Genomic DNA, 16,177 nt, shown 5'->3' on the forward strand with positions numbered 1-16,177 from the left:
GAGACTGGCTAGGCCACTCCAGGACCTGGAAATGCCTCTTACGGAGCCACTCCTTAGTTGCCCTTGCTGTGTGGTTGGGGTCATTGTCATGCTGGAAGACCCAGCCACGACCCATCTTCAATGCTCTTATTGAGGGAAGGAGGTTGTTGCCCAAAATCTTGCGCTACATGGCCCCATCCATCCTCCCCTCAATACGGTGCAGTCGTCCTGTCCCCTTTGCAGAAAAGCACCCCCAAAGCATGATGTTTCCACCACCATGCTTCACGGTTGGGATGGTGTTCTTGGGATTGTACTCATCCTTCTTCCTCCAAACACGGCGAGGGGAGTTTATACCAAAAAGTTATATTTTGGTCTCATCTGACCACATGACCTTCTCCCATGCCTCCTCTGGATCATCCAGATGGTCTTTGGCAGACGGGCCTGGACATGTGCTGGACCTTGCGCGCGCTGCAGGATTTTAATCCATGACGGTGTAGTGTGTTACTAATGGTAACCGTTGAGACTGTGGTCCCAGCTCTCTTCAGGTCATTGACCAGGTCCTCCCGTGTAGTTCTAGGCTGATCCCTCACCTTTCTCAGGATCATTTATACTCCACGAGGCGAGATCTTGCATGGAGCCCCAGTCCGAGGGAGATTGACAGTCATCATGAATTTCTTCCATTTTCTAATAATTGCGCCAACAGTTGTTTCCTCCTTACCAAGCTGTTTGCCTATTGTCCTGTAGCCCATCCCAGCCTTGTGCAGGTCTACAATTTTGTCCCTAGTGTCCTTAGACAGCTCTTTGGTCTTGCCCATAGTGGAGAGGTTGGAGTCTGATTGATTGAGTGTGTGAACAAGTGTCTTTTATACAGGTAACAAGTTCAAACAGGTGCAATTAATACAGGTAATCAGTGGAGGATAGGAGAGCTTCTTAAAGACAAACTAACAGGTCTGTGAGAGACAGAACTCTTGCTGGTTAGTAGGTGATCAAATACTTATTTCATGCAATAAAATGGAAGTTAATTATTTAAAAATCATACAATGTGATTTTCTGGATTTAAAAAAAAATATTCTGTCTCTCACAGTTGAGGTGTACCTACGATGAAAATGACAGATGTCTCCATTCTTTGTAAGTGGGAAAACTGGAAAAATCGGCAGTGTATCAAATACTTATTTGCCCCACTGTATGTGTGCACTCCAAAGGTGATTTGTTTGGTTTTTGCAAAATACTCGATATTGTCAAATTGCACATCGTGAAAACAACATTTATGATATTATTGCAGACGATATACATCACACACTCCTAGGTTTAAGCTCTATTTGTGATTTTCCCTCAAAATAAAAGCTCTTTGATTTAATGTTTGAAAGCAAAGAAATTAAGATGGCCTGTTTTTACTCTTTTTCTGTAAAATAAATGTACTATTATTAAATACTGTAATTTTTTTTACATTATGGTATTAGAACAAAAGTAACATTTCTTTAATTAGTTTGTTATAATTTAAATGAATATTTTGATTTAATGAAATAATATTAATAATAATTAGATTTTTTGAAACTGGTTGGATTGTCAATAAAAGGGAAACTTAGAAACGTCAAGATCTGAAAATGTATTATTATTATTATTATTTTTTCTTTTCAAAAATAAATAAAAGCTCTTTGGTTAAATTATTGAACGCAAAGAAATAAAGATGGACTATTTTACTCAAATGTAATTATTAAATACTCAAGTTTTTTATTATTAGTTTTATAGTAATATTATTGATTTTAATGAATAGTTATAATTTAATAAAATATTTATTTTAAATAATTATAATGATAACAATTTAATAAAATACATAATAATAATAATATTGCCCCGGACCCCTGCATTTTTGTTACCTTCTTCGTCCATGATGAGTTTGCATCCCTGTAACATTAAATACTGTTGTGACAGTATAATATCCCAGCATAATATTAAGAGAAATATAATATATAGAGAGAGATATTTAGGTTAAGGAGCGGATTAACCAATGGGAGTGATCTTCCAAGTAACTTGCACTAATAAAATTATAATCAAAGTTTTAGACCCACATTGTTGTGATAGGAATGCTAAGTGAAATATGTTTGTAAAGAAAAGGCTTAAGGTGCTTCATAGGCATATTGAGGTAACGTTAACTGAACCCTCTAATTCCCAGATTATGGGGATAAATTAATGTTGGCAAGCAGTCAGCACATCTACTGTTTGCTTATGTGCAGGGAGCGACAAAACAAAAACCAGGATTCTGGAAACGCTGGCATTGTTATTCCAGCCACGTGAACGGTTCTCCACTCACAATCAAGCACAAATATTTATGTCCTTGTGTCTGATGTTTCAGGGCCAGGAAAGAGCTTGTTGCAGTGGAAAGGATCATATATGCTGTTGTCAATGATGTTAACTTTGATTGCGGACTTTTGAAAATCACTTGTGTCCTTCTTAATCGGTTTTGTTTGGTTGTCTGTTGTGGATTGCGAGTGACAGCATAAGTAATTGTTCACAGAGTATCAGGAAGGTGAAAATAGTCACATGTGATATGTAATATTTATATAGCCAGATATTATTTTCAGTTTTCTTCATTTTCATTTTAGCTTATAAGTTTAGTAATTTGATGTGCTTTTCATTTGTTCTTTTGAGTAGGTCAGTAATTTTTTAGTAAGTTTCAGTATTATATTTAAATTAATTTCTTTCTTTCCTCAGGTTGCTAAGGACTAAGGAAACATGAAGTTTTTTATCTTATGTTTATAAATAATTACCTTATTTAATTTTTTTATATTTTTAGATCTAGTTAACAATAACAATGCTGATTTGAACTTTTACAGGTTGTAGGACGTCTTATGGTTTAAAGGATGTTTGTTTTCTGTTGTTTTCACATATTGAAATCCTTAATGAAATATTGTGGTCCAGTGGAGAAAAAGGGACTGGATGTCTTGCCACTGTCAGCCAGAGGAATGGATAAATTATTAGGCGAAGTCTAATTTGTGGTTGTGAATCACTTTTAACCTCTGACTAATTAACCAGAAGATTTACATCGTTATAAGGCAGTTGCTTCAGTAATCACTGTGTCAAAAAATGTGACTCTTTCAGGATAAGGATGGAGACCGAGCTGTCCATCACGCAGCCTTCGGGGACGAAGGTTCTGTCATCGAGGTGCTGCATCGAGGTGGGGCTGACCTGAATGCCAGAAACAAACGCAGACAGACGCCTCTGCACATCGCTGTCAACAAGGGCCACCTACAGGTGGTGAAGACTTTGCTTGACTTTGGCTGCCACCCCAGTCTGCAGGTGAACTAAGTGTTTCAGTTCCTGGTGTCTCAGTACCTCGCAGTTTATAATGAAAACTCTCTTCCTTGCTTTTTATTGACACTTTTGGTCATACAGTCTAAGCCAGCTCAATTAGTTTTCGCCGAGGGCCGAATTCTGCCAACAATACCAAGCCAAGGGCCACTGACATATAGATTATTCTTATTATTACAATTATGATATTGTTGCTTTTGTTAAAATAGTCACAAGATGGTCACAAGATAAATGTTCTGATTTTTCCCCTTTTATTCAAACAATTATGAACATTTTTGCATTTAGATACGGAAGAACTTTGCCTGTTGAATTTAAAAACAAATGAACAAACAAAAAATCTTGATCACCATGTCTGCCATGCAAATCAACTGTTCCTGCTCCTCTCCACACTGGATCTCTTCTCTCCACTTTCCATAATTGCAGATTCAATTATTAGATCTGTCAGCATTAATATATTTTTACACATTTTTTGGGAGGATCAAACTGTAACACTGTGTGTCCCGACTAGACACGACACGATAAAAAGTATCTTTTCCATGTCATTTTTGTCCTAACCACCCGCGACAGCAACACGTGACAATAAGCGACACGGAAATCTGTTTCAGAAATGTTTTTTATTTTCTGCGACGACGCGGCAGGAACAACATACAAAATATGACGTGATAATCTCAGGACTCAGGTAATGATTATGTGCTTTATTCAGCGTTAAAAGTGTCTAATGTGAGTTTGAATATTATTTTGCGTGAGGTTTATAGCCATAGTGAAAGCAACAATAGATATTTTACCTCAGATCTTGAAAATAAATTAAAGTAAACTTGCGTTAAAACTGCGAACCAACATCCATAACAAAGATGGTCTCTCGCACTCACTCAAAACTGTTCATTCACATTTGAATCATCTATTTTCCGTGTCCACTTTTCTTTACTTCACACTTGCCATGTTTTTGCTGTCTCACAGTATCTTCACTGAATGCGACAAAGCACTGCAAATCATTTGAACGTTGTGTCAGTACGTCATAAATAGAACGAGTCAGCAGTCTACTGTGTAGACAGCATCACTGATTATAAGAAGTTCTGTTGTATTTTGTTGTCGCGCTGCTCGCGTCCGGTGTAGACACGATGTAAAGTTAATGTCGCTTTCTGATGCTGCGTTTGAATTTTCATGACACATAATTTGAAATTAGCCGCCTATTGAGGAACCCTGTTCTAACCTAAAGATGGTAGTTAGTGAGTAGCTTCTTGTAGTTTTATACTACTGTTTGTTTATGTTTTTGAGTCTCTTATCCTCCTTAAAGGATTAGTTCACTTTTAAAAAAACTTTTGCTGATAATTTACTCACCCCCATGTCATCCAAGATGTCCATGTCTTTCTTTCTTCAGTCGAAAAGAAATTAAGGTTTTTGATGAAAACATTTTTCCATATAATGGACTTCAATGGGACCCAAACGGTTCAAGGTCCAAATGACAGTTTCAGTGCAGCTTCAAAGGGCTTTAAACGATACCAGACGATGAATAAGGGTCTTATCTAGCGAAACGATCGGTCATTTCAAAAATAAATAAAAAAGTTTAAGTTTTATAAGCACAAATGCTCGCCTTGCTCTGTTCTGTGATGCGCGTTAATGACGTCACGTAATACGCAATGACGTTGAAAAGGTCACGGTTGACTTAGGTGGAAGTACCGAGTCAGTGTTTACAAATGTGCGGAAGGAGGACCATATACACATATTCAAATGTCTTTGTGTCAGTTTATCGTTTAAAATGCCCATTTCGTGTGCGTATCCTGGGTGTTTTAATATTAAAAAGCCTACTGACTCTGTACTTCCGCCTACCTCAACCGTGACCTTTTCCACGTCATTGCGTATTACGTGACGTCACGAACGCGCATCACAGAGCAGAGCAAGGCGAGCATTTGTGCTTATAAACTTTTTTTATTTATTTTTGAAATGACCGATCGTTTCGCTAGATAAGACCCTTATTCATCGTCTGGTATCGTTTAACCTGTTAGCCTGCACCAGAGCGACCTCGCACTGAACGCTCTTTGTTTGCATGTGTCATTGTTTTCTAATAGAATAAATGAAACGGGACAAAGTTAATCTTGTCAAACTCTATATCATTCTGAGGGTCTAAGCCTCAAGCATCGACGACAGATCGCTGTTTTTCGATGGAAAGCTTATAAGGAATGAGTGGCACAAATTTGCTACATTTGTGTAAGCAGTACACATCCAAACACGCAGAGTAAAAAAGCCGTACGTACCTTTATCATTGTAATAACGAGCCACAAACGCGTCCACTGCTGAAATCCCAGTTTAGTTAGAGAGGTAAGGGTCCACAGAAAAACATCCCAGCGAGCACTTTTAGTCCAGCGAAACAATAACGTTGTAATAAGGATGAATATTCCTTTGTTTACGTTTCATTTCTTCAGAGAGTTATTGTTCGCGTCCGTTATGGAATAAATTACGCTCAAAAACAGCGTCTTGGTGGTAAAAAAACAAAACGATTTTGTAGAATACGGTCTTACAAACATAATGAGACCGTCTACGGAAAAAAAAGTCTCAGAAAAGCGGAATATAGATTATTTGAATTTGGCGCTCCCTCCTGCCGGCAGTGACGCTTCTGTGACGCACGCTGTCATCTGAGCGGGGCATAACTTAGCGATCTGCTTTATCCATAAAAAACTGTTTTTTTTTTCTTCTACATTTTTTATATGTGTGTGTGTGTATTGTGTGGGGAATGTGGCCGTGTCTGCATGATTATAATCTGTATGGACGCACATCAGCGTGTTTATTAGCGACTCTATGACGGCTATCATTGTGATTCATTGATCAGCTATTATTGATTATATGGCCCATCTGTTTGATTATAATCTGAATGGAAGCACATCAGCGTGTGTTTACTGACTCTATGACCATGTCTGGCAATATCACTTCACGTCTGGCAGTGATATTTATCATTGTAATAACGAATAACGAAGAATACTTCAGTATACATACTATATACAAAGCATTTTTTTCTATTTTTTTTCCTTTTTTATTACTCAAATAATTATTTTTGTATTTTTTAGTGCTCAAATAAATCTGTCTATTATTTTATAATTGAAAAACTATGCAGGAACATGTATAATGACTAAAATAGCTTGTATAATTCTGCAATCCATTTGGTGGTTATTTTTCCTCAAACAGGGGGGTGGGGGGCACTATAAATAGTTTCAGAAAAAATATTGCAGGAATCTCATTTTTCATGGTATCTTCTTCAAATTTGAAATATGAACTGATGAGACACATGGCTTTCGATCCATTACTTTTCTGGATTGCTCCAGGACTTATTTCATGTATTTGTATATGAAATAAAAAAACATTCAGTGTGGAAAAATATTTTTCAAGGCACGTCAGTGTCTATAACTTTTTATCTTTTTGAGCATTCTCAACTCTGGATGATAGATAGTAAAGCCCAGAGTCTCTTCTTTCCAAAGATACCTAATTTGTTTGTGTAAGCACACTTTGTCACAAACTGTTACCATTTTAATTCAGGTAGGTTATTTTCACCTGCGAGGCCCTAAATGGGGTTGAAGGTTAAAGTGTTAAAGCCATTTGAAGCTGCGCTGAAACTGTCATTTGGACCTTGAACCGTTTGGGTCCCATTGAAGTCCATTATATGGAGAAATGTTTTCATCAAAAACCTTAATTTCTTTTCGACTGAAGAAAGAAAGACAAGGACATCTTGGATGACATGGGGGTGAGTAAATTATCAGCAAAAGTTTTTTTTAAAAGTGAACTAATGCTTTAAGGCTGCATTTATTTGATATAAAAACATTCCAGTCAGATATTAATATTGTGAAATATCATTACATTAAAATAACATTTCTATTTCTATTTTTTTTTAATGCCATTTATTCCTGTTATGCAAAGCCACATTTTGTTTACAAAATTAGCCAACTCCAGTCTTCAGTGTCACATGATCCTTCAGAAATCATTCTAATATGATGATTTGGTTCATTACTAATTAATATTGTTTTTGCTCAGATATTATTAATAGTTCTTATTATCAATGTTGAGAGAATTTTTTGCTGCTTAATATTTTAGTGGTAACCATGATGTATTTTTCCGGATTCTTCTTTGTATCACGGTTTCCACAAGAATATTAAGCAGCAACAACTTTCAGCATCAATGATAATGAGAAATGTTTCGTGAGCAGGAAGTCAACATATTCAAATAATTTCTGAAGGATCGTGTGACACTGAAGACTGAAGTAATAGTTGCTAAAAAAATTGTTTTGATGTAACGGATAAGTAAAATTTTAAAATGTGTAAAAATAGAAAAAAAGTTATTTTAGATTATAGTAGTTTGCAATGTTACGGTTTTTACTGTGATTTGGATTCAAAATAAATGAAAAGAAACAAGACGACATCAAAAGATTTCCCAGAAAATATGTAGATTGAATATATAAAATGGAAAATAAGTGGTTAATTGAGTTTAGTTGAATTAGTCAATGTTATTATACACCGTTACACAGACCAGATTTGTTCCAAGTTGCTCATAAATATTTACAACAAGATTATTTGTATAGATTATTGATATGACCGTTGGCAGATCTTGGACACTAATTTGGCATCGTTATAGTTGGCAGATGCTGATAATCTCACTATTTGTAAAATATCAGCCAGTTATTTGCAGGTACTGTGACTGTTTTTAATAATAATAATAATGTGTATGTATTTATGATTTATTTTATTTTATGTAATGTAAAAGACACATTAAGTAAGGTTCTTCAGCTTTGCAGTCTCTTGATTCCCGAGTCCAGAACTAACTGCAGTCTAGTCTTGCATTTCATTTTTAGCTTCCAGTAAAAATGTGACTTTTTTTTTTTTTTTTGCATATGCTATTAGCACATTTTTGAAAGGATTATTGGATTAATATGCTGTTTATACTGCAAACTAGATGAATAGATGATAAAGGGATGGTGTTTTCCCAGGTGACTGACATCCTGCAGCACTTTATAATTTTCTCTTCTATTCGGCAGTGAACAATCTAGTGCAGTTTTACCATGAATCAGCACAGATTGGTTGGCTGCTTTTCAAAAGCAAATGCCATCACATGAAACATTGCCATGGAATGCCAGCATTTATTATACTTACTAAGCATTTGTATAGTTTAGCATATTTCAGCCTGTTCTGTGGTAACAGTGCATCAAGTCACATCACACCCTCAGTAAAGTGAAAAACTAGGCATTTTTTTTGTGTCGCTGTGAACAGATTTGTATAAAGCTGCGTTGTATTAATTAGCAAAGCAGCACTTACTAAAGAGTAACTTAATGCTGCCCCCTGCAGGACTCAGAGGGAGATACACCTCTGCATGATGCCATCAGCAAGAAGAGGGATGACATGCTCTCTGTGCTCCTGGAAGCAGGTGCAGATGTCACAATTACCAACAATAACGGATTCAACGCACTTCACCATGCAGCTCTGCGAGGGAACCCCAGGTATGGCTACGTTCAATTTGCATGTGTCATAATTTGGGTTGAATTAAGCTTGATTAATGAGAATTATGCATCTCTGAATTTATTGAATGGCTTCATTTCATCTTTGGGGCCTGTGCAGAACAACTTTGAGGCTCCTAAATTCAAAATGTTATTTTTTCTTTACTGCGGGACATTTACCATTGTTGCTTCATAAATGATGATGCCCCACTTACATGCAAACTTAAACTACAATAGGCACTCTGATTGCATCTAGGGCTGCGCGATTAAACGATAGTAAATCTCAATCGCGATTAGGCAAAAGCTGCGATTGTCATGCGTATCTTTCAGTGAAGCACAGTTCTGTGATCAGTAGTAAATCTCCATCCGAAGTCCAGAGGGCGCTCTCACACTTAAACAACACAAAAATGTGAAAGATATGATTAATTTGATTAATCATGCAGCCCAAATTGCATCCTTATGTTCAGTTTTCCTCTGCTAGTAGCTGTTACCCTTAATATATATTTCAAACTTGTTGAGCTTTGACCCATTTTTTATGATGAATGAATGCACTTTTTTGGACAACAGAATCTCAGCACCTGTTCACTGCCATTATAAAGCTTGGAAGAGCCAGGACATTTTTAATAACTCCGATGGTATTGGTCTGAAAGAAGAAAGTCAAATACATCTAAGATGCCTTGAGGGTGAGGAAATCATAGAGTAGGTGAACTATCCCTTTAATGTGTTAAAGGGGTCCTATTATGCTCTTTTACAAAGTCTTGATTTTGTTTTGGGGGTGTACTAGAACATGCTCTCATGCTTGGTGGTTCAAAAAATGCATTATTTTTCACATAATTTACATTATTACAACACCTTTCTATCCAGGCTGGCACAAACGGCTCGATTAGTTCCGGGTTTGATGAAGAACCACCTTCCGATAAACTAAATGTGTTGTGATCGGTTAGCTGTCCCAGTGCGTTGTGATTGGCGAACAGATTAGACGGTGTTTAATTCTAACATTATAATATGAATTGCAGTGAAACTGTTATACAGTTGAATTTACTTGGCATATATATGCAAATTAACTCTCTGCCAGCATGAGGCGCTGTTGGAGTTGTATATTCAAGATTCAAGATTTATATTCGTCACATACACAATTATACAGAGCAGCAGTGAAATGTAAGTCAGGTCCGCTCCAAGGACAGTGCAATTGTATAGACAAATATTAAGAAAAAATAAATGTAGAAAAAAATAAGAGAAAAAATATAAATGTGCAGGTCAGTATGTTGTTGACATACATAGTAATATAACAGGAATGTGCTAAAGAATGTGCAAAAAAGTTGTACAGGGTATTTAAATAGCAGCATATGAAAAAATTATGAATAACTTATTGATATGGTGATATTTACATGGAGTCAATTGATGTTATGACACGGAGTTAGAGTTTAGGAGCCTGATGGCCTGGGGGAAGAAGCTCCTCCTTAGTCTCTCAGTTTTTGCCATCAGGCTACGGAAGCGCTTACCAGATGGAAGCAAAGTGAATAGTCGGTTACCAGGGTGATTTGAGTCCTTGATGATTTTGACAGCTCTACTTTTGCAGTGTTTGAGGTAGATGTCCTGCAGAGAGGGGAGAGCAGACCCTGAGATGCGCTCAGCTAAGCGCACAACTCTCTGTAGTGCTTTGCTGTCCTGATTGGAGCCGTTTCCATACCACACTGAGATGCACTGAGTCAATACACTTTCTATGGTCCCTGAATAGAAAGTTTTCAGGATTGCTGGTGAGACCCTGAATTTCCTCAGCTGACACAGATGGTACAGTCTTTGCCTGGCTTTCTTAACCCGTGTTTGGAAGTGTGTAGTCCAAGTCAGGTTCTCAGAGATGTTTACACCGAGGTACTTGAAGTTTATTTAAATGATATCACAAATAAAGGAATAAAATTCTGTAGTCCAAACTAGCCGTTCGTTGTAGTTCTTGAAAAGGGATTTTTTTTAAACAAAATATCTCCCTTTAGAGTGGACTTTGAGATTTGTAACTTTGTAGATCTTTTTATGCCCAAACATCCACACTGACTAATATTCAAAAAGTGAAAAAGCATAATAGAGCCGCTTTAACTGTAACCATACCTATTTATTTATTCATTGCAAATAAAATGAATTGATTTTTATTATTAGTGCACCTTTGTGTCATCGAAAATTGCTGTGTAATTTACAAATGCCTCAGTGAAATGATCAATCCCCCAATGGCAACATGGGGATCCTTTTTATTGAATATGTGGATGAAGAACTGCCCCGGGTTTTTATTTATGGCTCGCTTGTACTGTGGTGCCTTGCTTGGGAGCAGAACCTGTCCCTTCACCATCAGAAAGTCCTAAAGATATATAGCTCTCCTCCAACTCACCATTTACTTGTATTTCTCGCATGAGTTCCCACCACTGCAGTCTTCTCTGCACAGCACTCTTTCTTTCCTGTGCTGAAGCTTTTCAGTCCAGTCCTGTTGCGCAGACTTGAGTATGCATTTACTGGGTCTGAAGGCTTATGTTAAGCTTGTGTCCTTGTTGGCTATTTTTTCAGTATGTGGTTAGGTCGTGAAAAACTTGTTGATTGGCTGCTTTAAAATATTTAATTTCCTGTTGAATCCACATGCCGCACATCTCAGGGGTCAGTTTCATAAACATAGTCACTGTGTCTGTTTCTTAAGAACATGATTGAGTTAACTAGCAGTTAACCAAATCGCAATCAGTCTTACTTTTTGGACGTAAAACCAGTAGGTAGTAGCCTAACTTCACTTGCACCATTTTAACCAGTTAGATTTTATCACGGAAACATCATACAGCAGGGAAAACAGTTTTGTTTTCCTAAAGTCATTAACACATTGATGTGTGTCTCAACTGGTGTTCTTCATTGATGGCTGTTGTAAGTACAGTTGTAACCTTACACAAGAATTTTAAGCAGCCAGACAAATCAAACAAACCTTTTGGACTGTCAGAATACATCCTTGGTATGCATATGCACTTTATTCTTTTAAATGTTGTTTTTTTTTTTTTAACTCCTTGAAAGATGTTCATCTGAAAAAAGACTTATGCATTCTGTCTTTTTCTGTCTATTTAGTTGAAAGATTTTATTTAACATTCCCCATGTTTATCTATACATTGCAAATTTGCGTCTTGGGAATGTTGAAAGTGTTCATAAGTTGTTTTGTTTTTTTATTCTTCCTGTGTGTTTATGACAGTCCCAGGCTGAGAGCAGGACTGGCTCCTCTCAGTGGCTCTCTGGATGGCTGCTGGAAGGCATTTGTGCTCCAGCACTGTAAACAGTACGATTAATAGCCCATGACTCATAACAGAGTCCACAAACAGGCCCTGCAGAGGCTGCCGCTGCACAGCCCCTATTACTACTGTACAAATGGGCCAACTTGTTTAACCGCCACATGGACTCCAGGGCTCGCAAAATTTCAAAATCCCTGGCAGCCCTTCGGGCAGGTACTCTTCAGATTTTGGTAGCACGAAAATTTAACTAGCCCAAATAAAATAAAGACCATAAATGTCAATCAAAAACATTTTCAATACACAAATATCAACGAATATCAAGGAAAGAGTTTTATTTTACCATTTACAAGGTATCTGCAGAATTCTTAATCTATTTAAGGCAATTTGAAAAATTATTTCTTATACCATTTAACATATTTAAAACTGTCTAAGGCCTTAAAAACTCTTCAGTTTAGTTGTATCAAATTTAAGGACCCGTGGGAGCAATGTTCCCTCTTATTTTTTTTCTTGCTGAGCAAAACTTTTCTCTATTGGTCAGACATTTCTGGCACCTGAGCAAAAACATTCTTTATACCAGACCTGACAGCATGCACACAAAAAAGTGTGTAACTTTTAACTTTAATGTGCCATTTATATTTGATTTGACCCTTGATGTAACTAAAGGATGTACATTTTAGGTTACCTGACAAAACATTTTTACTGTACAATACACTGCAGTTCAAAAGTTTGGATCAATAAAGTTTGCTTATGCTCATCAAGGCTGTATCTATTTGATAAAAAATACTGAATATTATTTCACAATTATATTGTGAAATAATATTCAGTATTTTTATCAAATAGACACAGACTTGATGAGCATAAGAAACTTCTTATAAGACACTTATTATTGCAATTTAAAATAAACGTTTTCTGTTTTAATATACTTTAAAATGTAATTAATTCCTGTGAAGCAAAGCAGTATTTTCAGCGTCACATGATCCTTCAGAAATCATTCTAATATGCTGATTTTTAATCAATGTTGGAAACAGTTGTACTGCTTTTTTATGTGTTTTTTTTTTTTTTTTTGGGGACCTGTGATATTTAAAAAAAAAATAAAGTTAAAAAGAACAGTGTGTAGTCAAAATAGAGATTTTGTGTTACAATATAAACTATTCAAAAGTTTGGGGTCAGAAAATTTCTTCTTTGTTTTTTAAAGATACTTAAAAAAAATTCAAGTTAAAAACTTTATTCAGCAAGGATGTGTTAAATGGATAAAATTGATAGTAAAGACTTCTATTCTTAGAAAATATTTATATTTTGAATATATGCTGTTCTTTTAACCTTTTTATTAAATCAAAGAAAAAAGTAACAGGTTCCAAAATAGATATGAAGCAGCACAACAGTTTCAACACTAATAATAAATCAGCATATTAGAATGATTTCTGAAGGATCATGTGACGCTGAAGACTGGAGTAATGATGCTGAAAATTCTGCTTTGATCACAGGAATAAATACTATTTTAAAGTATAGGTATTAAAATAGGAAACCAATATTAGAAATTGCAATAATATTTCACTATATCTCAGTTTTTTCTGTATTTTTGAAATTAATACAGCCTTGATGAGCAAGAGACTCAAGTCAAAGACTCAAAAACAAGGTCAAGTTAAATATTTAAAAAAACGTGAACATATGAATTATTCTATAGCTGTCTAAACATCGTTATGAAGTACCGTTTGTACAATACTCTTGTGTGTGACTGTACATGTTTCAGAGTTTTGTTACCCATCCTCCGTTATTTCCAGCTCTTAATCATTCATCGGTTCTAACTCTGTCGTGACATCAGCTCTATAGCGGTTTGCCCGAGCATTGCAATTCTTTCCCTTTTACTGGCGGCATTCAATCAAATGGCTTCCCAACTCATTTTTGTTTGCGCGAGGCACATTATTTCTTCTGCGCGGCCGCGGTGGAAGAAGAGCGCGCACCGCTTAGAAGGAACATTGCATGGGAGCCCTGTATTTAAGGTAGCCCGTCGGGCAGGGCAGTGATATATTTTGGTAGCCCGACTGGAAAACACAATAGCCCCGGGACGTCGGGCTAGCGATTTTGCGAGCCCTGGACTCTCTCCCTCAGGTGCACTGCTGTGTGCTGCTCTACAGCTGCTTAGTTCAAGCCTTAGCCAGCAGTCAATGCTGCTAGTGGAAACGGTATCATAGGAACAGATCTTGGCACTAATGAAGATGATTGGTCAATGAGGTGTTTTATGTTTATAGAGAAACCATTATAATGTGATATGAAAGCAAATAATCAGCCCAGATTATTATGGGCTGTTTGTGCCTCTGCTGTATTGTCAGGTGAGTTGCCTGAAAAGTTAAAAATTAACCTGGGCCATAGATTAGTTGGTCTTTAATCTGAAAATATTAATTTTAGGGATGCACCAAAATGAATTCTTGGCCGAAGCCAAAGAAAATGAAAGACTGGGCCGAAGGCCGAATGCCGAACACGGTTTATATTTTTCACGGTCCCCCATGTAGGCCTATTTTGCCTTTTTTTTTTCACCACTGCATAAATTAAATAGCCAAAATGTGCTTTTTACAGTTTTGTCCTGCTTTTCAAATAAAAAAATACAATTCCAAAACAACAATTTAAAAATATTTACTTAACACTGAACATTTTTTGCCATTCTATCTGACATACCAACAAAGCTTAAAATGAATAAGTTACTAAAAAATTTTTTTTGCCATTTTTGAGACCCCCTTCTTGAATCAGGCATGTATTATTTACTGTACAAATAAATGCAGCCTTGCTGAGCAGAAGAGACTTTTTAAAATATTAGAATAGATTGCAGATCCCAGTTTGAACACTATGTGTGAATGTTATAATAAATGTATAGAGCTACTGTAGGGTAATTATTATTATCATTATTATTGTCTTATTTTTTATTTTATTTGACAACTACAGAAAAATTACAATACTAACATGAATGTTGGAGGCTTTTTCTTAGATTTTATTTTGGCAGAGACCCGCAGGAAGATCATGGTGCTTCTTTTTGTTGACAACAGCATGCAGATATTTAAATGATTCTCATCATTACTAATTTGTGAAGATGTTTGTCGCATGTATCACGTTGTCACATGTCTTTTAAAAACAAAAAAAAAAAAAAATGTTACTGAGCAAATTACGAGTAACAGTGTTTTAGCGCATATTTTTCTCACGCTTTGGGCTTTGAACCCTGGCGCTCAGAGTTTGAATACATGCAATTTGTGTGTGTATTTGAAAACATAACATTGTTTATTTACTAATCGTATTTGATCGTCATTGTTCGGTACAATTTATTCGGTCTTTTCGCTTATTCAACAATCGTGGTTGCTGAACACCCCTAATTACTTTAAAATCCATTAAAATGGCATACAATGACTTGAATACACATGAGCATGTCTTAATTCTGAATTTAAATCCTTTTGAAATTTTTAGGAGGTGCGCAAGTCAAAAATGGTACGGTGATGTTTCAATCTTATCACATTGAGCACAAACATCATTATTTAAAGAATCAGGAATGATATATATTTTACATGAGGTGGGGGACTGTAAGAAAGATTTAAATTTTGAAATGGCCTTTATTACTAAGCAAACGTCAAAATGCTGTGTTTGCGAATATTTTTTATGCATTGCATTCTGAAGGTACTGCATGAGGTAGTGGCACCATTTAGCAGCTGGAGTGAGTGGGGGATACCCTTAGCATCCCAGCCAGTCCAAAATGAATAATGAATACTTGCCAACACTGATTTTTATTTGGTGTTTGGCGCTCTGACCCTGGCTAAGATGCTAAGGATAACACAGCTGTTAGATAAATGCTAGTTACTCACCAATTAGCCAGTATTTTTCTTAATGAATTCTAACTGTGTATGCAGGCTGCAGTTTAGTTATATGAATATGCAGTTTAACATGCTGCATCTTTCCATTTGTGCAGTTGCTGTGAGTTTAGGTCACTTATAAAATTCATTTGAAAATGCAACTTCCTGCAACCATCTAATTTTTAATGACACTCATTTATAAATGTTGTCAGCAAAAGAGAAGCTTTAAGGTCTCCCTGCAGTTTTCCACCAATATAAAAATAAATTAGGCCATAAACATTAGAATTGTAGTTTTACTGATGTTGTTCGGTTAATGTTTTCCTTCCTTTTTAGTTCTTAGCTGA

The 16,177-nt window shown here is 36.2% G+C and overlaps 1 protein-coding gene across 2 annotated transcripts in view; it reads left to right on the forward strand.

The window, feature by feature from the left end:
* The window catches only part of LOC306881348 (E3 ubiquitin-protein ligase mib1), a 66,991-nt gene that overhangs the window by 20,750 nt on the left and 30,064 nt on the right, over positions 1-16,177 (forward strand). For both annotated transcript variants that reach the window (XM_079435404.1, XM_079435403.1), the window contains exons 11-12: positions 3,079-3,276; positions 8,610-8,761. In XM_079435404.1, the coding sequence (XP_079291530.1) occupies positions 3,079-3,276; positions 8,610-8,761 (350 nt within the window). The remainder of the gene's footprint in view (positions 1-3,078; positions 3,277-8,609; positions 8,762-16,177) is intronic.

The sequence above is a fragment of the Barbus barbus genome, assembly GCF_936440315.1.
Source record: "Barbus barbus genome assembly, chromosome: 15".
Lineage (NCBI taxonomy): Eukaryota > Metazoa > Chordata > Actinopteri > Cypriniformes > Cyprinidae > Barbus > Barbus barbus.